The 23,513-nt window shown below is 47.9% G+C and overlaps 2 protein-coding genes across 6 annotated transcripts in view; one reads left to right on the forward strand and one right to left on the reverse strand.

The window, feature by feature from the left end:
* The first annotated feature begins 320 nt into the window (after positions 1-320).
* Positions 321-7,423, forward strand: TIMMDC1 (translocase of inner mitochondrial membrane domain containing 1). Its single transcript, XM_037378025.1, has 7 exons — positions 321-457; positions 584-749; positions 1,808-1,896; positions 3,751-3,818; positions 4,686-4,764; positions 5,819-5,929; positions 6,454-7,423. Exons 1-7 carry the CDS (start codon positions 363-365, stop codon positions 6,551-6,553), a joined length of 708 nt encoding a protein of 235 aa, XP_037233922.1. The 5' UTR covers positions 321-362; the 3' UTR covers positions 6,554-7,423.
* A 1,768-nt stretch (positions 7,424-9,191) lies between these two features.
* Positions 9,192-23,513, reverse strand: part of CD80 (CD80 molecule) — a 30,636-nt gene continuing 16,314 nt past the window's right edge. For 4 of the 5 annotated variants that reach the window (XM_037378023.1, XM_037378024.1, XM_037378022.1 and 1 more), the window contains 5 exons: positions 22,164-22,499; positions 18,898-19,179; positions 16,767-16,892; positions 13,670-13,793; positions 9,192-11,766 (listed from right to left, as the gene is read on the reverse strand). In XM_037378023.1, coding sequence (XP_037233920.1) covers positions 13,687-13,793; positions 16,767-16,892; positions 18,898-19,179; positions 22,164-22,499 — 851 coding nt within the window. In that variant the 3' untranslated portion in view covers positions 9,192-11,766; positions 13,670-13,686. The remainder of the gene's footprint in view (positions 11,767-13,669; positions 13,794-16,766; positions 16,893-18,897; positions 19,180-22,163; positions 22,500-23,513) is intronic. The other variant, XM_037378021.1, reaches the window with a different exon arrangement.

Consider the following 23,513-nt stretch of genomic DNA (forward strand, 5'->3'; position numbering starts at 1 on the left):
AGCAAGCGAAGCGTGGCGCTCGGGTGGCGTTCCCCGGGACGGTCGCGGCCTGGAGGGAGGGACGCGCGGGGCCGGGGCCGGGCGGTGCGGGGCCGCCTCGGCTGGGGCCTTTCCCTCGCACCGGCAGCGCGGCGAGGAGCGAGGGGCCCGGGGGCGCAGTGCCGTGCCCCGCCGGGGCGCAGGGGGCGCTGCCGTGCCTTGCTGTGCCGTGCCCCGCCGGGGCGCAGGGGGCGCTGCCGTGCCGTTCCGTGCCGTGCCCCGCCGGGGCGCAGGGGGCGCTGCCGTGCCGTTCCGTGCCGTGCCCCGCCGGGGCGCAGGGGGCGCTGCAGCGCCCCCCAGCGCGGCCGCCGCCGAGCAGCGCCATGGCGGAGGGGGCGGGCGCCCAGCAGAGCTACGGCCTCCCCGCGCCGCCGCCGCAGACGGGCTGGGAGCGGCTCAGGGAGCTCTGGCGGCGGGAGTGAGCAGCGGGCCGGGCCGGGGCGGGCGGACGGGCGGTGGTCGCTGGGCCCGGTGGTGCTCGCGGGGGCCCCCCGCCCCCCGTGCAGCGCCGTGCCGAGCCCTGAGCCCTGCCCTTGCCTTGCAGCGAGCTGCAGCGGTACCCGGAGGAGACGGTGAACATCCTCAAGTCGGCCCTCACGGGGGCAGTGATCGGCTGGGCGTACGGCGGGGTGCCGGCCTTCCGCCGGGCGCGGCGGGCCTTCATCGAGCGGAGCCACGGGGAGCTCTTCCAGAACCGCGCCGATGCGGTGGTACGAGCCCCGCGCCCCGGCACAGTGCGGGGGGGGACGCGGGGGCGGGCCGGGGCGCCGCCGCCACGGGAACCGCGCGGGGGTGACCCCTGGGGACAAACCGAGTTGCCAGCAGCGTGTCCCGCTGTCGGACGGCGGGGTGACGTGGCCTGCAGCCCCCTGGCTTTAACCCCGATACACCGGGCAGAGACCCCGCTCCGCAGCGTGGGGCTGGGGGCGGCCTCACGTTAATGTCAGTTTTTCTAAAGCCTTGTAGCTGACCGCCGCGCCCCGCCACAAAGAGCGCTGGTGACATTTTATTGACGTGTCTGAGCTTCTAGGGGGTTGCCGGGTGGTTAAAGCGCTGCTTACCTGCACCGTTAGGAAGAAACCCCCTCTAAAAACCCACCTGCCCTTACACCGCTCGCTGCTCAGGTTTGGCCCCGTCGGGCAGTCTGGCTCCGCTCGTCCTGCTGGACCTTCCTGTGCCCCTGCACCCGGGCCAGGCACTCACCCCACAGGCTCTGGAAAAGAGAATTTATTTTCTTTCATGGTATGAACTGGAATATTCTTAATCTTTACGGAGCTGCTGTTGGCCACACCTTTTAAAAAGCTGCTTATGGCGAGACTTTTCAGCACCAGTGCTACACTGCGGGGTTGGGTGGTCTCTTAACATTTAAAGTAGGTGGCTGTTATTTACTTATTGTGGTCATTCTTTATTAATGGTTATTATTTATTAATACTTATGAACTCATAATAATGAGCTAGTTTCTAGTTTGTCCCCCCTTTCTCCTCTGCTGCTCTCCTGTACTTGGAAAGCTCTCCCCGTCCCCCCAGATGTGTTCCAGCACCAGGATTTGGAAGACTGGTTGATGTTACAAACTGGAATTAATTTTCAGTTTTCCTGTTGCTGTCTGGGGTAAACGTGAGCTGATTTTCCTCTGGAGGCAGCCAACGATCCCTGAGGGTCAGGGTGTCATTCCCAAGTGACACCGGTCCCGTGACCCATCACGGATACCCTGGATGCAGCGGGCTGGCGGTGCCAGCTCCGTAACTAACCGCTCTCCTCTCTCCCCCAGCAATCTGCGCATCGTGCTGGGCTCAGGGGCTTCCTCCGCTATGGCTGGCGCTGGAGCTGGAGAGTCGCTGCTTTTGTGGCAATATTCAAGTAAGTGTTCCCGGACGGCGGCGGGAGAAGAGCTGGCTTATGCTTAAGCACTGGTGACAAGGAGCCCTTCGTGCCGGCAGAGCTCGCAGCTCCTTGAGAGATGACTGATGGTTCATTGAGGCTTGGAGCGTTACCAGGGAGTCTGACTGATGAGGCATCAGCATGAAGCGGATTTAACCTTTTATAATTGCCCCCGAATGCAAATCTTCTAATGAACCAACAAAAAAACGAAAACTGGAAGAGCGCTGTTCCTTATATCTGTTCATCCCTGTACCTGACGGCTTCTTTCTGCTTTGGCTTCATCTCTTTTTTTTTTTTTTTTTTTTCCCTTTTCCCCTTGTGTTTTTCTCTCGAGGGTGTTGAAGTGTGTTGGCTGTTTCTGCTTTCCATCCCACACTAATTTTTCTCCTTTTTGTTATGTTTCATTATTCCTAATTTGCATACACTAGCATTACTCACAGTTCTTTGTTCTTGTCCTCAAACGCTTGCAGATGATCACCTTGCTCTAAGTGGGCACTGAACGTCAGACCTACCAGTTGTATGTAACTCTTCAGGTCTCCAAACTTTTCCTGCACACACAACCAATGCAGATAGTGTTCCTCTCGGATGTTTCAGTGCATTTCTGACAATATAGTATCAAACTAACCATGCTCTTTCTGAGTAAAGCCCTTTTGAGCTAGGAATATCTCTTTCCCTGACGTTCAAAATGGTAAATTTATGTGTAGTCCTAAACCTGCATTGACTGTATCTGCAGGTACATTCCATTTAAATTCCCCTTCTGCTTTTAAGGTACCAGCAGTATTGACTAGCTTTTATATTTGTCCCCCTATGGCTTTTTGTACCTTTCTGAATTTCTCCCTTGATCTCTCTTGGTTTCTTTGGCTCCTTTTGGTTTAGTGTATGTTCTTAGGTTCAGTTAGAGTACTGTCTGCTTTCTCTCCTGGAGCTCCTGATTTCTTTAGATTTTCCTGGGCTTGACTTGTAACCTCGTCGTCTTCCACGAGGTGTCTCCTCTGCAGGCAGATCATCGCCCTTTCCCACTGCCCTTTTGTTGAAGGCTTTGAAAGCAGATACTTGCCACTCAGCGTTAATTATTTCTGTAAAGTCCCAGTTGAAGATTTTGTCCTATGGTTGTGTGAATTCTGAGGTTTTCAGTTTAAACCCAAATTGTTTAGCTTTACCTCGTGCAAAGGCTAGGGTGACGTTGCAGTGTTGGGAAGGAAAGGAAGATTGCCGTCGGCTTGGGGGTGGCGTGCAGGTCACTCCAGGAGGCTCGCTGGAGTGCTGGTGAGGAGGTGGCTGCTGAACTGAGGACAAGTGCTTTGGGGCTTAACTGATGTCTTTGGAGGAGATGGTGTGGTGTACCTACCCTGGGAAGAAACCTTACACCACAAGAGTAGGTGACTCTGCTGATGTCGTGAGCGTGACTTCGCTGTAGTGGTGGAGACTGTCTGTCAGGCAAGATTGTACCGGCACACGGATTTGGCTTCTGGGATAAAGGTCCTCTATCGGGACGGACTGACTGACAGGGCCTTTTCATTGCTCAGTTCCTTTTGTCCTTTGACTAGATGATGGGGAAAAAAATAATCTTTGATTAAAAACCCAAAAAGAATTGATATCCCAGATCCAGGCCAGGAATCCTGGTATTCCGTGGCCTCTGACTGTGCAGCTGCCTGCAGTAAAGTCACAGGAATCCAGGCACTTGTGGCTGGCACGTGTGTGCTCTGGACAGATGGGCAACAGGGCAGCTAGAGGCAGCCTGAGGGTTGGCTTAATGAAATCCGTATTTCAGGCTGTTTTGCTACCTGTCCTTTTCCATGTGCAACTGCTGACTTCTGTGCCTTACCTTTGCAGCACGGTGAGCACCGGTCTGTCCGTGTACCGCAGTAAAACCACCATCGGTAATTTTGCTTCGGCAGGAGGTAAGACTGCTGCAACCTGCTGTACTTCATGAGCAAGGGTCATAAGTGCAAAAGCATAAGCAGAATTCCATCTCTCTTGGATTTGAGCAGGTCCCCAGCTCCTGTGCTGGGTTTTGTTTCCTGTTCTACCAACTGCCGTTGTAACTTTGCTCCGTTGTGCGCCGTTATTTGTAACAGAGATAATCGATGCACTTCTGAAACCATTGGGGAGTTGTGTGGTTATCGTCTTCAAAATACTTGCCAGAGATTTTGGGGTGAAAAATGCTTGTGCAGGGAAAAGGCAGCACCCTGTGCATGCCCCGCTCTCATAACCACCGATTTAGCAGGGAACACATTTCTCATTTCCACTCTTTGTAACAGTTCAGTGCGCTGTTTATAAACTACCCTTTTCATGCTAAGTTTTGCATGTCCGCTTTTGGCAGCAGGGCTCCGGATAAGTGATCAGCTGGTTCGGTTTTACAAGCTGTATTGCCCTTACGGTGGGATACACGTTTTGCTGATCTTTTCTGCTTTACATGGCAGCTACTATTATTAGCCGTTGTCAATTAGGGAAAAAAAGCGGGGGAGTGGGGTCATGCTCCAGCCTGGGGGAGAGCTCGGTTTTACTTTCATAGATACTTCTATTTAGCATTTCTTGGGGAGTTTTCCTGAAGCCGAAGGAGCTTTGTGTAACATTTTAGTGCAGAAACCATGGTGACTGTAGGGTGAGGGTCCCTCCCGCTGGCTGCGGCACTTGGTTTCTGCTCTGTTAAAGGTAGATGTCAGCTCGCGGAGAGGAGAGATGCGCCAAAGCAGCCCCCTCCGTCTGTAAGCGGTGGCTGGTGGGGGGCTGTTCGTGGTTTCAGTGGGTTTGTGGGGTTTTTTTAGCCTTCACAGGAGCCGTTTTCAGAATGCACTTGGGCCTGCAGGGACTGGCAGGTGGCTTCGTGTTGGGAACAGTGTTTGGGTAAGTTGTGACTGCTGCCGGTGAGTGACGGAGACACAGCTACTCTCTAAGGGTGTTTGTTAGATGGTGGCCGCACACACCAAGCCTTGAGTCATAGGTGGGGCTACCAAAGCTTCCCTTCCTGTCTTGCCTTGAGGAATTTTCTCTATCTCTCTTGGGACCTCACGATGATGACTTTTCTTCCAGGCTTCAAGCTGTTGGTTTAAATTCTTTTTTTCTAGATTTGTACTTTGCTGCTTCCTCAGGGAAGGAGCTCAGTGCTCTCAGTGGGAGCATCTTACTTGCTGCTATTTGCTTTAGAGGAGACACTAACTACTGTTAAATAGGAAATTGTGAGGATGCCTTATAGACGTGTCTCCTGTCCCCATTCCTTGGCGCGGTCGCTGCTGAGCGCAGTGGTTGTGCGGAGAACCGTTGGATGTCTGTTTTAAGGATGTGTGTTATCTGTGGGTAAAGGCAGGAGCGTAAGACACGGTTTCTGGGCTCCCTTCTCAGCTTCATCAGCCTGCTCCTGTAGCAGCTCAGAATCCAGACAGCGCACAAGAGGTGTTGGATGTCGTGATGGCACCTTTTGAAGAAGGGGGCTCCCTGGGGACTGCCAGCCCCTAGGTTAGGAATCTGTGTAAAAGTGATTTTTTTACAAAATAGGCTCCATCAAAGCCAAAACGTGGAGCTTCAGTGAAAACACAGGTACCACCAAGAGCTGGACAGAAGCTAAGCAGGCATGTGACTGTCTCAGTTATGGGTTAGGTGATCTACAGGGGGGTCGGGGACACCTTAAATCCTTCCACCTCCTTGCCCTATGGATGCCTGTCAGTGAGTAAATTAAAAATGTGCTATCAAAGGGGTTAGAGTGAGTCACAGCTGAAGACGGGCCATGTTTGGTGGCTGGCGGTAGGAGTACCTTAGTCTGTGGTGTGATGTGAGTATTGGGGAAGGTTATGCTCCACTGATCTGGTGGCTAGCTCCCACATGCTCCTCTTGCTGATGCAGGTAAGTTCTTACTCTTGAGTGTCCCCTGGGTGACTTGTGACTTTTCTGCTTCCTCCTCTAGGATCCCTGCAGGGGCCCTCTTAATGGTGATGCAGAAGTTTGCTGGTGAGACCTTGCAGGAGAGGAGAAACCGTGAGCGCAGGGAGCTGTATGAACAGAAGTTAGTGGAGTGGTAAGGAACAGCTCTGCCTGTTCGAGTCCTGACTAGAAGTGTGTCTAGGTCTGTGTGGTTCAAACATTTAAACCATGACACACTAGGTTTTCTAAACCTTGTTTCTTCTGCTCTTGGGTTTTGATGTGTTTCACGTACCAGTCCCAGAACTGCTGACGCAGTGTTGCCCGTGTTAGATGTTGCTGCTTATTTTGTAACAAGGTCTTTTGTTCAAAATTCATGCCCCGCCCCAGCCCAGTAACTGCATCAGTTTTTCACTTTTGCGGTGGCTGAGAAGATAAGCCGAGAGGCCAGGACTCTGGCTTTTCCTTCATTGCTGCCTTCTTTCCATCCCTGTGAAAAAGGAAGAAGGACAGCTGGAGGCTTTGGGGAGAAAAGGCTGTGACGCTGGTTGCATGACTTACTAACGGGCACAAATAATGCCAGTTCTAGAAGAAAAGTTTCAGGAGCAGGGATTCTGCAGTGATGCCTTTGTCAGGAGGAGACAGGCATAAATTATTTTGCGCTCTCTCTTCTCTCATTAGGCAATCCAGGCTCAATGTGACTGAAGTCTTAGGTCAAACAGAAGGCGACACCCAGGGAGGACTGGAGACAGAGGGAGGAAGAGAATCTAGGAGCTACTGAATCTTCCCCAGATGTCTGTTGCAAGCAGCTACAAAGTATTTTGATTCTGCTCCTAAAAGTCTTCAGTCAAGGGGTGGTGGAGATCATGAGTGAATGCAGTTATGTCCTGTGCACTTGTGAAAAAGCATTTTGCTGAAAGCATTGTTTGTGGATCCATATCACTGCACAAGAGCTTGGAAGGGCCAAACCTGTTTCAGCTGAGAAGGTGGGACTGCCACCTCTGCAGACTAGGAAGTGTCATCTAGGTTTGGCAGGGTGAGGGCAGCCGCAGAGCCTTGTCTAGAGCCCATTTCACTGCTGAAAATGTCCAGACCACCAGTGATGTAGAAGTGTTCAAGGTAAAGGAGACTGAATAGTTTAGATGCTAAAAGTACCCTGACTCCAAAAGCTAATTATGCTCTGGTGAAAGCTGCTGTTGAGACAGCGCCTGAAGAACTTGCTGTCACAGCGCAGTACAGGCAGCACCAGAGCTGGTGGTTCTCCTCCCCTCGTCGTCCCCCTCCCACCTGGCCTGGCCGGGACCAGGGCTGTTTTGCCAACAGTGGTTTCTTCAGGCTTTTGGCAGAAAACCACACTTGGTTCCTAGAGTACTTGGGATATTTTGCAGTCAGTGGTGAAGGGTGGAGGAGCTGGGAATGATACGGAAATACCCTGCAAAATACATGTTTTAGGTTCCTCAGTAGAAGTATGGCTGAGGGGGCCACAGAAAGGATGAATTGTTTCTGGTGAGATGGGGGAGGAACTGGCACTGTGGACAGTTGTAACAACAATAAAAAGGCGTCTAATGTCATTTGAAGGTTGGGAATTAGGGGATTACCTTTGCGGGAAATGTGGTTCAAGATGCTCAATAAAGCCATCTAGCAGTGGTGACTGTGTCCACAAGCTCTTTATGTTAGTACGGTATTTGCATCAGAGAAACATGCTGGAGTGATACCCTGTGAGAAGAGCTTTACCTGAGATCCCACCAGCTAGCAGTAAAGTCTGGTGGCGGAGTCAGACGTTCCTCTGCCCAGGCAGTAACAGAGACAAGCGCCAGGAGAGTGCCAACTCTGTTAATTATTTTGTACCAGAGATAACTGTTAAGTCACAGCTGTTACCTGTGGGTAGGGCTGCGGTTAATGTAGTGACGGTCTGAACCATCACCATCTCCTTCAAAGCAGAAGGTCAGAATTCTTGTCCCCTTTCTTTGTTGGAGCCTTTTCTCCTATTCAAGGGAGTTACATCCAGGCAGGGGGTTCGGGTCTCCTTCCCACGGGAAGGAGTAATCAGTCTGTTCTGGTTGAGCGCTTTTCTCTTTTACAGCTGATTTCTGTTGGATGAAATACGAACAGCTGATTCCACAGAGGGTCTTCCACCCACCCAAAGCAGATTTTTAGCACAGCTCGCTTCCAAGGTGGTGTTTTGTTTTCTGACTTCTGAAATCAGCATTTTGCTTTTTAAACACCTCAGTGTAGTTTACTTTTCCATTGAATAAACACATGCATTTCAGGGTCGTCATCAGCCAGCTCTGATGTTCCTATTTTATGTGTGAGGGATCTGAATAAGCAGAGGTACGGGTATGTCCCTTCCCCTTCCTGTTTGAAGCTCTGCATGCATTGGTGACAGTAGTGTTACTGTCCTCTGCCCCCTCAAAAAACAAAATAGGAGGCCATTCTGAGTCACATTTTTGCCATTGCGGTTACACAGCAATGTTTCATCTTTTTCTTTTTTGTTTTTCTTCTTTTTTTGCTCTTACATCCTCACCCAGTACCCCACACTTTTATCTGTACAGCACTTCTGATGACGCTTAGCTGTGTCACTGCTCAATCTTTCTCTATTCTTATTTAGTGGTATTTGATGTGCTGTTGAAAGGATACTAATTTTGTCATGTCTGACCGTTGATGCAGGGATGTTCTCCCATGGCAGAGCCAAGGTGGAGCAGCTGTGTGGATTTTCTCTCCATGTAAGGAAGGACGGGCCTGCTAGGTGCCCTTATGCTGCACTTAGCAAGCGGAAGCAGAGACTTCCATCTACACTCAAAATTAGTGGCCATTTTTTGCTCTATTTCCTGCTGAATTTAGTTCCCTGCACTTACACGTTTCTTGTTTTCAAAATCACTGTCCAAACGGGAGTGATGAGTTGGTTCAGAACTTATTTTTTAAATATAAATGTAAAGGATTCTTCACCCCCCTACACCCTTTCCCCCCAACCCTTCCTCCAGCACAGCACTGAGGTTACCGGTCCTCCACTTTGAGTAGGTTACCACAGGTAGCAGGGATGCACTGAGAACATCTTACACTGGATTTTGCTTTTGCAGAGAACCTCCCTTTTGGGGATGGGGAAGGCAGACGTGTTGCAAACTGAGCGTCGAGCACCGTAGCTACACTGACATTTGTTCATCCCTGACAAACTGACAGACACAAGATACGTGGAAGTTACAAACTGGGCACCTGGGTGCCGTTTTGTCACTGCTGTTGAGCACACCGAACAGAGCTGAGCCTTCATACCAGCTGTACCTGTTACAGCTTTGTCAACCAGCTGCATCACCTGCCTTGTTGCTACGGAGTTAGCTGCTGCAAAATGGTGGCTGGGGCTTATGTGAATAATTAAAGGCTCTGCCGTTTCCCAGCACATAGAACAGACATCTTGGATTACTGAGGAAATGAAACCAAGTTTACCATTTATTTTTTAATACAATTAAAGGAGGAACCCCGGGGAAAAAACGTTATAGACAAAATACTTGTGATAAACAGAGCAGCTCACCTAGGACAAAGACCCAGATATTAAGCTGAAAAGGTCTCACAGAAACCATTTGTGTGCAATTCACTCAATACAGCCTAAGGCAATAAAACCCACGATTCATAATGTAAGTGCTTAAGGAAAAAATAAATGAAATAACCCACCCATCAAGAATATTAAAAACTGATGCTAGACATATTTGTCAGTGAAACTTTTTTGTTTCCTTTAGAAGAAGTTACTTAAAGTGTCACAGGAGTCTGTGGTGATGTAGAAAGGTTTGGCGCGGTGCAAAAGACAAAGCCTTCTCCAGGAGGCTGTGCAATTGTCAGTCAGGAGCAGAAGCAGAGCACGAGACAGTCAGAGGGAAAATAAGCTGGTGCGTCTGGCAGAGTTGTGGTGTGGTTGACGAGGTGGAAATGTGTCGTGCTTATAGCAGGGAAGGAAGCCCAGTGTTGAAAACGAGCTGAGAAAATACAGAAAGAGGGTGTCCAGCGTGCAAGAAGGTAGCAGTTTGTGCTGGAAAGAACAAGCACAGACTGAAATAAAAGGAAACATGGAAAGTATGAGACATCATTGCCCGTACACCCAAGTCCTGCAATAAGGTCAGGCTACCTTTTGGAAACACTGCTTTCAGCGTCATCTATGTTCTGCTTGCAACCAGAATGCGCAAGCGCAAAGAGTGCGCTTTCCCCGCCACCCACCTTAGCTCCCATTCTCTGTCAAACCCCCCTGCATAAGGATGTTCTGAAGTTCCCGTTTTACCTCATACAATGGGAAAGCAGTAAAAAAGCTGATGGGGCAGCATGACTGCAGGAGAGGGAGCAGTGTCTTTATTTTTTATTGGAGACATGATCCCTTAGGCTGTCATAGTCCAATCCTCTATAAACTGCTTTTGGCCCTCCTATCTCCTCCAGCAATTTCTCTCTCAATATGTACCTGCTCGAGAAAAGTGAAGTGTACGGAGTATTTCTTTGCTGTGTCCTAGCAAGATAAATGGCTCAAGCAACAGAACATCTCACAAAGGGGACGACACGGTGCTTTCAGGCTTTGGTCTGCCCTGTTAACTACACACGTGGATAGAGCAGTCAGGGAATGGGCACAGCTGGCAGTGGAACAGAGCAAAAGGGGAGAAACAAACCTGTCAAACTCAGGGCAGGGTGGAGTTAGGTTAGTATGCAGAGTTGCTTGGGAAGCTTCTTGGGGCTTGGGGCTTTTTCCTCTTTTCCCGTCAAAATGAGAAACCACTTTTTCCTACACAGTAGGCAAGAATGTCACCCAGATCAGATGAGTCCTATCCAATGTCAGCATCCTGTAGGGAACTTCCCTCAAGTCCTGGCTGGGTAGAAACAATGCTGGCAGAAAGCAGCAACATTCAACGCAAAGTAAATCTCTACGTCACTGTGAGAAGCTCCCAAGAACCTGGAGAGCCTTACCTAGGCAAATGTACAAGCAAATGCAGACCTATTTTGAGGAAGCAAGGCCCTGAGTTGCATTTCATTACAACAGATACATGTGAGAGAACCACTGAGTGTTACAGAAATGTAAATGGGGCTTTACAAGGAATGCACGTAAAAGCTCGTACATGTGTATGCGCAAAGGTGTGCACATGTGTGCAGTCACACGCACCACCCGCAGCGAGCAGGCTGTGCTGTGTCAGACGTGCTCCTGTATCTCTGAGTAATTTAACGGAGGAGCTGTATCTTGGGACCTGGGTTGGCAAGACCGTCCTTTCAGGAGAAAAAGGTTATGAGAACTTCTGCCACTGCTGTAGATAAGCAATATTAGTTAGCTGTTAGGTGTGCCTTCAGTATGTATCATTCCCTAAGAAGTCTCATAGCACTGGAAATAAGCACGAGGCATCCAGTCCCACCTCAAGGTGCTGCCTCACGAGAAGTGTATGCGTTATTGCCTCTTCAGGGGAGAAGGGACATGTATCTGTAATGGTCAAGTTAAAATCCAGAGTCTTCCAGCACAAACAACAGTATTGGTACATATCCGTGTGAGGCTGAATATAAAAGAAGTTTTAGCTGCTCCCAGTCACAACACGGAGGCAGAGCCCGACTTGTGACTGTGTGTCAGGGCCTGGGCTCTCCCCAGGGCCAGCTCTGCATTACTGAAGGGGGTAGGGGGCATGGGCTACCTGCTAGAGCTCTGCAGGCCCCCTGATTTTCACAGAGGCAGCATCAAAGCCAGAGGATCCCAAACTCTTGAGCTGGTGTGACAATGCTGACGATGCTCTTCTCCTGCCCCATTGCAGGAACACGGAGGGTCCTCCCAGGTGGAATTCCAGTGACCCCATCGTAATGTGACCGCCCCCCAGCTTCTGTGCTGTAGGTGGGGGTTTGTATTCATTCACACAAGATTATGTTGTCAGTCTTCTTGAGCAGTTTTCTCCTGCTGTCATCCCCTTTCAGAGAGCCAAAGGGTCAACGCAATAAGCATTGCTGTACAACAAACAGTGGGGACTGCAGTGCGCAATACACAGGGTAAGAAACCTGAGGGACACAAAGAAAAGATTTTAATGATTTTTTTTCCCCCTCTTCTCCTTAATCCTAAATGTCAGCCAGAAACAGGGATCACCTGCGATAGCCCTCCACGAGAGGGCTCCTATTGCAGTGAAGACAGAGCTGTTTCAGAGCCAGACAGCTCAAGACAGGCCCTACAGTGAGCGACAGACTGGCTCAAGGCTTACTGTGAAAACCTTTGGGCCATACGGAGGTGCTACCCCTCTGCGAAGTGAGGATGACGAGTGAACGCACTACCCTATTTAAGCAGCAGTAGGACGTGGCTCAGCACATCACAAAGTTCCGAGATGACGGCCACTAAGGAAGCACAGCTTCTTCCATCCCTGTCCACAGACAGCAGCCCTTCCAGGCACTGCAGCTGGGAAACACCAGCCACTTACAGAAGAAGCCTGGCAAGCTTTTTTAACAAAAGAGTAATGTGGCAGAAGGGATTTATTCGGTAGGTGAACTCCCGTCAGTCCCCTCACAACCTGCCCCCCACCAAATTCATGCCAACCAAGGCTCTCATATCTGTTCCAGAGAGGGCCTTCCCCCGAGGAAAACATGAGTGGGTGGTCAGGTTTGGAAATGAGACAAGTGTCCTGAATGATACGTTTCTCCTCTTTTCCATCTCAGAAACATTAAGCTTTTAGATTACTGCAACGCACAGTGTGACAAATTCATGACTTCTAGGACTCTGCAGCTGTTGCTCTGCTGCATTACCCTGGCAATGCAGCATGCTGAGGTGAGAGCAGGAAACGCAGTCACCTGGATAATGATGTGAATAAGAACAGAGTTAACTGCTAATCTTGCCTAAGTCTCTTGGCTTGAAAAATGTCTTCTTGGAAGACATAGCCCTAAACACAGCGGCGCTTTCAAGCCAAAACGAATATAATGCTTTGGAGTCATAAAACCCTGGTAAGCCCCAGCCTTCCCCAGCCCATCCTTCACAACACCTCATTATCAAAAGTAACTCCTTTTAAAATATGAGTGTTTCCTGGGCAAGTCTTAGAGGGAAAACTTTTCCTTCTCCATTCCTCCAGCTGCTGAAAGAAAGGGAGATATCTCAGTAGACTGGCATTGCTAATCTTACTGGGATAGCTGGAGTTCTTCTCTTCTTGTTCACCTCTCCCTCATCACCATTTGGCCAATCCTTCATTTCCATCATCAGTGATGGTCCCCTGTTTATGCATCAGATCAGGCACACGCCTCACAGGGCATCAGCCAGAAATAACCTCTAGGGGCTGAAGCCACATGTGTGACCCACAGTAGTGATGAGCTACTCACGAATGAGTCCAACTAAAAGACTGCCCAGTTCTTAGTTGGGAGGCCCATAAAATGAGCACAAGGGCAGTAGCAGGGGATGTCACTGCAGATCCTGATAGATGGATGAATGGGCTACAAACCCACCTCTCAGATATTAACGAGCTTCCTTACACAGGTTCAGAGGAGGCACTGGCAGTCAAAGTTGTCAAATGTTCCTTCTCCTTCATCTCTCTCTCTTTTCATCCCCTTTTAGTCCCTAAAAATTTATGTTAATTAAGGAAATAAACGCCACAACACCTTGCAAGTCATCCGTGCAGGGTCCACTCTGTGGAGAAAGCAGCTTAGCAGCCCAGGAAATTCAATTCTCCAACATTTTTCACTAGATTCGTTTCTAGACACTTGAGATAACTCAAAGCAAGCCATACACCACAAGCAACAGGAGCATCATTCCTCTGGTTACCTGACTGGGAAACACCATGTGTTTGAGTTGGCAACAGCACTCTAGTGCTTTTCTTTATCTTAAAGGACTGCACACACTCGTGTTAAAAGCCACATGTGGTTTTGTGAGCTAAATCTAACAGTATTTGAGAAGCTATTTTGCCAAGAGAAGAATGGTGAAGAAAACTACCTGCAAATGCAATCTGATCATACAGATGATGTTTCAGATGTCACTTTAGAGCTCATGGGTGGCTTCGTATATTCTTTCACACGCTCTTCCACTGAATCCTGAGGCTTACAACAGTGAGAACAGACTGAAAAAGAAGATCCCTCATTAGTATTTGGAGTTCCAGAAGATATGAAAGCACTGAATCCAAATGTCTTTTTCAACAAAGTATAACTGAGAATGGAAAGAAAGAATAGAAGAAATCTTTCAGGTCTGGTTACTTCTATTTTTCATTGGCAGCACTTAACCCTGCCATACATCTGAATACGGCTGGCCCATAGTCTGATCTGGTAGAAAGCTCTGTTTTATATAAATGTGACCTATATAGTGTCATATGGATAAAACAGTTCTCGTTGGCACAGGGCTAGGACCTCAGCCTGGCACAAAGACAGGTTGCTACATGCTAATATAAGGCCAGAAGGGAAATAATGGTAAAATTTACATGTCACTAGATGCAGTTTACCCAAGCAAGTGAAAGAACGCCAGTGTTAAGAACCAGCCAACAAACTCTTTCAGTGCTTTAAAAGGAGTTCAGATTAAATAGATCCCCTTAGTATCTCAGCACCTACGAATGATTGTTTTAATAATTCAAGATGACTCTCTCTGTACTATTACAACAAATTGTATTTGCACAAATTTTACAACATGGATCCTAAGCTATCCTTCAAGTGACCTCTAATCTTGGTCTAATCTTGGTACTTGCTGTTAAATTAATTGAAGAACTCCCCCCAAAAAACAATCTCAAGAGTTTCCATTCTTAAATTACTACAAAGATAGGCTATGAGGTCCTCCAAGTAGGGAGTTGTGAACCTCAACAAAGCATCTAGATGTTTTGGTCACCACCACAATTACACATCTGAGAACCCTTATTTCCGTTTTGCTCTATCTTTCTATTTTCCCCTCCCACACTTCAGCTCTTTGAAGCATGGCTTTTTGAGCTCAGAAACCACTCTTAGCATCAAGGCAGCTTCCAGCTCAGCTTTCCATATGCCAGAACAACAGAGGTACTCTCAGACCTGTTTTGAGCTCCCACAGTAGCTCTTGAAAGGTGGCAACACCAGCTGAAAGCACTCTTAGGACAGGTATTTCCCTTCCCAGACGGGTGGCAACGCACAGCAGCACTGAAATGTGACAACCGTACAAACTGGGAAGTTGGATTGAAGCTCTTATCTTCAGTTTCTTCCAACAAAGGCCTGGTCTGAAAAGTGGTTGTACAAAACAGCACCACTTGACTCGGCAAATCTACTCCCTGTGCATATTAGGAAAACGGGACTGAAAGGGAAATTCCAGTTTATGCAGCCATGTCCCGTGCTGTTGCAGGTGATCACATTCGACCACGCTGGTACGCTTTTTACATCTACTTTAAAAGCAATCTGCTTTCAATATAAAAGGCTATCTCAGAATGCTCCAGAATACTACTGATACTAATTAAGGAACCTTTTAATTTCCAGCTATATTTGTTTAGAGCCAAATCTTCCGATTCCAGTTAATTTTCTCCTATAACCAGAGGTTCATTATCCACGCAGCTAACAGCACAGGCTGTGATCAGCTGTGATTTTTCTTGGTTTCAACCTGCTTGCTGCTTTCCCATTCACACAGCCCCAGGGAACAGCAGGAGAGAACCAGCACTGGTGTCATAGGGGCACGAGTGGAAAATGAGGAGGTGCAGAGGTGTAGCCAAGAGTCACTGCCTTCCAGAAGCTTCCTTTCTTTGTGATAAAACACCAAAAAGAGAATTAGCTCAGCCTGACTCAGTGGTCACATGGGTTTTTGAAGGGATGTGGTTGCTGAGGAGGGAAAGAGAAAAATATTAATGCTACCTCCACACCTCTGACTTGGGAGTGAACTTGTCTGAAGTTGAAACGGAGGCAGCAGAGGACACAAGCACAACAAACTTACAAGCGTCCCTAAGTGAACTGAGTCCCTGCTGCTTAGCAAATAACCTCTTTCCAACCAGAGGTACCACTGCAACTGTGATGAGCTAAGATGCTCAGGCTGGTGGCTTCTGGTTTAAGTGGGCTGAACCTAGAGCACCCTCAGTGTGGGATACTTGTCTCCAGACTCGACTTCCCCAGCGACCAGAACTTGATTGGGTGATATTTATAACGTGTTGCTATCTTTCTCCAGGACTGCTTTTCAAAGCTGCTAACAGGGTGTGGATAGGGCATCTGCTGCGGTTGACTTTCAGTACTGACTGGATGCCTAACTGCCTTTATAGATCCATTAGATGTCTACCCACATTTTCAGGGGCTTTTTGGCTAGGTCAGCTTAGACATGATTAGGAGTGACAGCTAACAGATGAGATTTTTTTTTGAGCCACCAAAAAAAAGGAAAAAAAAAAAAAGAAAAAAAAAAAGAATCTACTCAGCTGCCAGCTAACCCTGAGATGCTTGAGGTCCCCTTTGCCACTGAAAAGCTCCTGGAGACATGCCTGGAGTTACAGAATACTTCATAGGTTGGGAGAGGGCACATCACCTGTGGTGGTTTTGGCCACAAAAAGATGGCAAATCCATGTCTCCCAGTTGGGGTTCTCCTAAAAGTGGGGCATTGCTATGCTTCAGTCTTTTCTGTGGCCCTAGCACTATGTATTTTTGTAACTTTGGCTCCGTGACTTTTCTGAGGGATTGTCTGAGTAGGGTGAGTAGAGAGACCCCGTTTTGAAACCGTCAGTGCTCAGTTGTGTCTATAATGATGACCAAGATTCTTGGCATTGATTCTTGGCATACATAAAAATGGACCTCTGTGAATCTCTTCAGTCCTGTATACCCCTGATTTTGGAAATATTCTGATCTGCTTTCAAAACTCCCCATCAACCCTTCACTCTTAAACCTGAACCCTAGTGCTGCCTGCACACAAAAACGTAGGAAAGTCCTGAGCTGGACTTAGATTTTGTGACAGTAGATGCTGCATTTTAATTAAAAAAAAAAAAAAAAAAAAAAAAGGGGAAATGAGAAGGTACAAAAATACCTAGTGTGTCAGTTTATTTTCTATAAATGTATATCTTACATGGAAACTCCATAAGCAGGAAAAGACACTTTCTTGAAAAAGGAGCTACACTTACCATGCCTTGGGAGGTATCTTGCTGCTAGGGTGATAGCCAAAAGGAAGATGATAATGATGATACTTGAGGCAGTAATGACATTATAAGATGGAGGCACAGTAGGGTCAATGCAGTAATTTGTTTTTTCTGAGACAGAAGAAATAAAACATAAATAAAAGACCCAACAACACATTGGCATTTTCATGTAAGAGCAGGTATGTGAATTTTGGTGGTTCTGGCAAAATACTAATTTAGATACTCAGCCTGAAAACTCACCTATTCAATAAACAAATAGATGAAGCTAGTACCTGAACTTCTTCCATTTCCCCACAATTTGCTATGTTCTGAAACTTTTAACATATCCACAGAATCTGAAATGTTGGGTCTTTGTCCAGAACAGGGTCGAGACAGGCAATACTTAAAAACATTAAATCTTTTTTTAAAGAAACTGGTTAGGCTTGGTGGAAAAGTCTGAGTCCATATCTAGAAAACTTGCACTCTCAAAGGTACTCTGCATTTTTTCTTAATGTTTTCACCCAATTTATGCCTATTTTTGTCCCCTCTGCATTCAAAAGTTATGGAGAATGATGCATTAGATTAGAATAGACTTTTTCTGCACGGCAGGAAAGTGTTGTGGCAAAGTTCAGTTTTAGTGGATCTGGAGCCTTAGCTTTTCACCACTGGAGATGACCATCCTGCCGCCTGGACATTAGAATAGATAAGAACAGGTCATTCTTGTACAGTACAGCTCTAATTCAACAGGAGGGACAGAGCTGGTGCCTGTTCACGGGTCTTCAGATCTTCATTGTCTGCATCTGGCACAACTAAGCATCATTCAACTTCTAAGGCACTAGCCTGATCCACTGTGCAACCTTCCCCCCCACAGCAGGGTTGGTCTCCTATGTTTGCCAGGGGCTATATTCTGTCTGGAACTCCATGTTCAGGAAAGATTTGATTCAAGGACCCTTTCCATCATACCAAAATGGGAGCGGTTCCACATCTTAAAAATCAACAAGTGGAGGTTTTGTGACTGCCCTTGCCACTCTTGATTGCCCCCTCCTCTGAGAATCTGTGACAACAGTGTATTACTATTATTACTTTTTTTGTTACTCTCCTTTTCTACGTAGTATGATACTCATAACCTTCTCCCATTACCATCTCTAGGGACATTGTGCACTACATCCAGCAATAACCGATATTCATAAAGCACTAGTTTCTGGCATTTGTTCTGAAGCTGAATGGCACCTCTCCTCATGAGCCCCTTTGATTTTAGTAAGATTGATGAATGAGGCACCTTGATGAATAAGATACAATTCCCCAGGAAAAATAGCACTTCTCTAGCTTCCCTTGAAGATGCCCTTATCTCTACAATGAAAGCTTCAGACCCAGAGACATTTCGGAATACTTTTTTAGTAACGACATTAAAAAAAAAAAAAAGGTCTTTTGGCTTTAAGGATTTTCTTGCAAATCCCGTTCTACTGTAAAACATCTGGACTGTAGTGTGCTGCCTTCCCTGTTTTCACTTGTACCTCAAGCTTTTCAAAGCACAGACTTATCTACTACATTATCACTTTCAAGCCACACACAGTGATGGAATTTTTCTTATGAATTAACCCTTTATTAAATATGTGCAGGAAAGCAGAATTTTTTCTTGATTCCAGCTGACAGCTTCTGAAGCGGGAACAAACATGCTTGTTAAATGAGGAAATTATTTTTCAGCGCAACACGTAGCTGTTAAGGCACACAAATTTCTCAGGCTCCTCCATTCAAATGCCAGGTCTGTGTCACGCAACTGGCTACAAGACCATGCTGGTGCAGAGGGGCACTGGGTGGTGGCAACCCCAGTCTGTGGGAGCTACTGAGGCTGACATCACCAGATCACAATGGGATCCAGCTGCCCCCTCAGCCCAGCTGTGACTTGCGGTAGAGCAGCAGGAAGACAGAGCCATCTTGGCTTGTCAGTACTGTTGTAACTCTCTTTTCCCACCCTGCTGTCTTACAGCCTTTGAAATATTTTGGTGTGCAGCTCACAGGTGCCATCATTGGGTCATCCCTGCATGAACAGATACACAAAATCTATTGCTTTCTCAGAGAGGCAACTCAGCAGATTCAACAAAATGGTTTTGTAACACAAACTATTAATAAAACCTACTCAGAATCAAACTGGTGGTCTTGGCAAGGCCACCATATTCAACAGAGCAAGTGATGTTGGTGTCCTTGGTCACGTTGAGCGACTGTTTGCCAGTGACGTTGTATGGGCTGAAGCTGGACTCAGACACCCAGATGGCATTCCACACCACAGACATGTTGTTGAGGGTTCCAGAGATTCTGGGTTTGGGGAAACCTCCGTGAGAAGAACATGTTACCACCATCTCAGTTGATTCACAAGAAGTAGCTGATACTTCTGTTGTTATGTTTGGCTCACTGAAGTCAGCTGAAGCAAGAAAGATTTAGTTACCATTCTGTCAGATTACAATGAGGGCTGCAGTCCTGATCACCCATGGTCAAAGCAAAGACTCCCCCACAGGGCATTCTTCCTCTATAATAATCTGTTTGGCCTTTCTCGTGCCTTAGCACTCTCCCCACAGCCTTGACTGGATATGGCCTAAGCCTTTGCTTCTTCTCCTTCCTGTGCTGTACACAGCCCTCCTGACCCCACCTCTCCAATGCCACCATTTCTCTCTACATACAGCAGTCTGTGGAACAACAGAAGGAATCCTAAAACAGGTAGGAAAAATACAGCATTGAATAAAAATCCATATTACAGGCAATGGCAGACCGTTTCATTTTCCCTCCCTCATTAGTCCCTTCCTAGCCGAAAGCTCACACAGGGTCCACCTCTGCTAGGAGAGGAGCTGAGTCACATGTTGGACTTTCAGCCAGGATAACCAGCAAAAGACTGAATTATATTTTCTGCATGGGAGCCCCTCCAGAAGGCCCAGCTGAGAGCAAGACCAAGTCATACATTGCAAAAATGCCTAGCAATGCACGGGTCCTCTCAGACCACATTCTCACTGGACTTTTTTCTCATTGACAAAAACAATTTTCAGAGGTTTCCCACTCACACAGCTTGTTCCATGCCTTCTCTCCTAGTCAGGTGTATTGCTGTAAGTGTTTGTGGGGCTGCATGGTGGAATGGATGAGAAGACTAACATGAGTGAAGAAGGAGAAGAAGGGTGGTGCCCTTTTTACTCTGCCCCACTTTGCCAGTCTGGTTCACCACGTTACTGTAAATTGTTGCATTGGTACAACTAAGGATGCCCACAGGTTGCAACAAACAGTCCAGGGTGAGGAGGAGGCGGCGGCAAGGGGTGGCAAAGGAGCTATTTCAGGCAACTTTCACACTGGAAAAATCCACAGGACTACATCTTTAGCAAGAGAGGCACCAGTCAGAAAAAGACTCAGCACATGGCTTCCTGGTGGGCGAAAGTCACACCAACACCACCGCTGCCAAAGGGACCACATTGTCCCTCCCACCCCTGCCAGCTGTAGGTCTGGAGCCTGCACACCCCTCAGGCGCCAGCCCCAGCCATGGCAAGGTCAGGCAGAGAGCTGCAGAAAGTTGCTCAGCTCACTGCAAAATGGCCCTTTTTGGAGCATTTAAGGTTTTGTCTGCAATCGCTCCCTGCCTGACTTGCCATTTGACCACATGACTGCTGGGATCTGCACAAGGCAGAAGGGCCTGCAGCCGTAGCGTGTCTTCCACAGCTTCTGCTGGCCACAAACCCATAGTTTAGGCTACTGAGGAACCAGTAACTAATGAAAGAAACTTGCTCAACATTGCATGGCCAAGCAGTGGCAGACAAGGAGAGACCCAGATTTCATTCCAGGCTCACTATCTCTTGATCAGTATGGCACTGACATCCAGTCTGGAAAGTCCCTTCAACCATCCCAGTCAGCTTCACCAAGCCTCCCTGGTCTGTCACCAGGGAGTAACACCTTTCTGACTCTCCCAGGTTAGCCTGATTCCAGCAGGGCTGAGGGGAGCTTTCCCTTTCCCGATCCCCACAATAACTGATCCCACTTTACCAAAGGGAGCAGAAGTCCACAATTATCACAACCGGTCTGTTAAGACAGCAAAGATACTTCTAGAAGGAAAGAAACTGGAGTATTTGCAAGGAGGAAAAGGCATCATAGTTTCACATTTTTCATGCAGTTAATTCCAGAGCCCTCATGGCTAGAGAGGGTGCTGGCAGTGCACTTCCCTTTTTTCATATCAGGTTCCAGAAAGATCACTAAATTTGTCTCCTTGCACATATGCCTACCATGCCCTCAAAAAAAAACCGGACAATGGCCAGACCTCAGGAACCTGTTGTGTTGTGGGTTTTTTGCTGATGAATCTCATTCAACATGGGGAACACTCATTCACTGACTTGTCTGAAGGATTCCTGGAACTCTCTGCTGGTAAAGGTATTCAAATGTATGTAAATATTTATATCTGTTACCAGTATCTCTGCCTTTGGTGGAAACCAACTGCCAAAATAACAGTGGTGGAAATGGAAAATAATGTCAATGGAACTTTTTGTAACCTCCAAGAAAAGATTCAGGTTCATTTTGAGCAAAGGAGCTCAGGTTGTTTCTTCAAGGTAAAAAACCTCAAATCTGCAGCTGGGTTTAGCCTTAGGCTGTGGAGCTGCAGTGCAGCTGGCGAGCTGGCCAGCCTGGGCTCCCCAGGGGTGGGCTGCAGGGCTGGGCTGCTGCCGTGGCCACAGAGGAGCAATGCCACCCTATTCCTCTTTTGGCCCGAATGCTTCCAGTGCACCAAGGACTTAGTTTCTGCTTTGGCCAAAAGATAGCAAGGGGAAGAGGTGGCCTAGGGCACCCACCAGCAGTGGTACCTGGGGATCTGTCCTGGGAAACGTCCTTTCCCAAGAGGGGGGTATCAAAGGGAGGATGGTGGGAAAGACAAATTTTCTGTACCTGGGGTAGTTTTAGAAAGGTAAGGAAGGAGGCTGCTACAATGGAAATAGGTAAAGCACCTTCCTGTCACAGCACTCCCCAAACTAGCCAGCTGCAGCAAGGTCTTCTACCATCTCATACCAGCATACTCGTCATGCCAGTCCCTCTGCTGCCTTCCTGTCTCACCTCATCCAGGGCACGTGTTCTCTCTCTGCTTCTTCCTCTCTCACCTTCTCTTCCTCGGCTGCTCTCTTTCCATTGGCTGCCCAACATCTTAACTTAACCAGCCACACCTGCACCTTATCTACATCTGCCAACCCTCCACCTCTGAAGCCAACCCACATTGTATATTATCAATGCTAATTAACCCAGCTTCATTCCACTACACCTTCCAGCATTCTTTTAGGTTTCCTGATGAACGTCTTATCTGCTGCACTATGACTAAAGCTTAGAGCAGTGTCCTTTACCCCCAGAGGCTGACACCAGAAAGCCTCAGGTGTCAGGAGGCAATCCACCTACCTGTAACAATGAGGGAGACAGCCTCATCACACACAACAACTGAGTTCTGTGAAATTCTGCGCTGAACTACACATTGGTAAGGGCCATTGTCTAGGATTTCCATGTGGGAGATCCACAGGGTGAGGTTCCTTGGGTCCATCTCTGTCCGGTTCTCGTACCGGTCATGCTTGGAGATCTTCTTTCCCTCTGCGTAGGCAAGCACTACTTCTGTAGTATTCTTCTGCCAGTAGACCCGGTAATTATGTAGGCTTTCCCAGCTGGGAATTTCATGACAACAAGGCAGGCCAACTTTTTCCCCCACTTTGCTCTTGACTACTTTCTTCTCCAGTGTGTAGCCTGTAGGTGGGGGGCAAACAAAAGTCAGTGAGGCAGTGATATAGCCTTGTGGCAGGGTCTTCTGCATAAAGCTCACCTCTTTCATCTCTGTCTGCACCCACTAATGCACCTCATCACCCACCGAGCTGTTTACAACTTCAGCTCTGCACTGAGGGGAGCTCTTCCTTGGCATTGCCTTTTACATGATGCTCCAGTCCTGCTTAGGATCCTGCGCTAGCAGGCATGCAGTGATTTCTGCATGAATTACAGAAGGCGAAGACAGGAGAACTACCTGCCTGGACAGAAATTTTTCTGCTCGCTTAAAAATCACACACCTGAGATGAAAAAATTGCCACTATTCATGTAAAGGGATAAAACCACATGTGCCAAACTACTGTCTCCTCTGCTCTCCCTTCGCAAAGATCAGTGTTTGGAAAGTCTGTGTCACCCTCTGATGGGTTCCCTGCGTGCCAAACAGAAGCACAGTGGACTATTAGTTTGGGGGTTTGGGGTTTTCTTTGGAAGGTTTTCTTCTGTAAAAGAAAAAAACCCAAAACTTTCAAGATCCCAGAAGCTAGAAGCAGCCCTACAATGATAAAACAAAGGTTACGGCTACATTGTCATCAGCAAATACATTACTAGCACATGAACATTTTTGCCTAGTCTAGCTAAAACAAATTTATATTTGTGAAGCCCCGTGTGCCTGCCTTGCAAACCAGCATAGGCATTCCTCAACTCCTGCCCAGCGACCACACATGTCAGTGCCATACCTAGTATGCAGGCATGTGCTTCCAATAAAGAGCTGAAATCCATGCAGGGGGAAATCAGGTACAACTTTGACCATGCCAACAGTAACCCCAACCCTTCGCACTACGACTTCTATGCACTCCACTCCCGTGATCAGCCCTGCTTTCCCTTTCCAGTGGGTAGGTGCTTGCAGGGGGCAGGACCTGACACACGAGGGAGCAGCCTAGCAAGTTGTTCCTGCTGTTGCTGGAAGAGCGCCCCAGCACCGATGCGCGATCCTGTGCTGCA

The sequence above is a fragment of the Falco rusticolus genome, chromosome 2 (assembly GCF_015220075.1).
Source record: "Falco rusticolus isolate bFalRus1 chromosome 2, bFalRus1.pri, whole genome shotgun sequence".
Taxonomy (NCBI): Eukaryota; Metazoa; Chordata; class Aves; order Falconiformes; family Falconidae; genus Falco; species Falco rusticolus.

Excerpts from the sequence above, each read along its gene's own strand:
- TIMMDC1 (XM_037378025.1), top strand. The coding sequence starts at position 363 with ATGGCGGAGGGGGCGGGCGCCCAGCAGAGCTACGGCCTCCCCGCGCCG. Across the intron at positions 1,897-3,750 it reads GCTTTTGTGGCAATATTCAA|CACGGTGAGCACCGGTCTGT; the intron begins GTAAGTGTTCCC and ends TTACCTTTGCAG. Across the intron at positions 5,930-6,453 it reads GAACAGAAGTTAGTGGAGTG|GCAATCCAGGCTCAATGTGA; the intron begins GTAAGGAACAGC and ends TTCTCTCATTAG.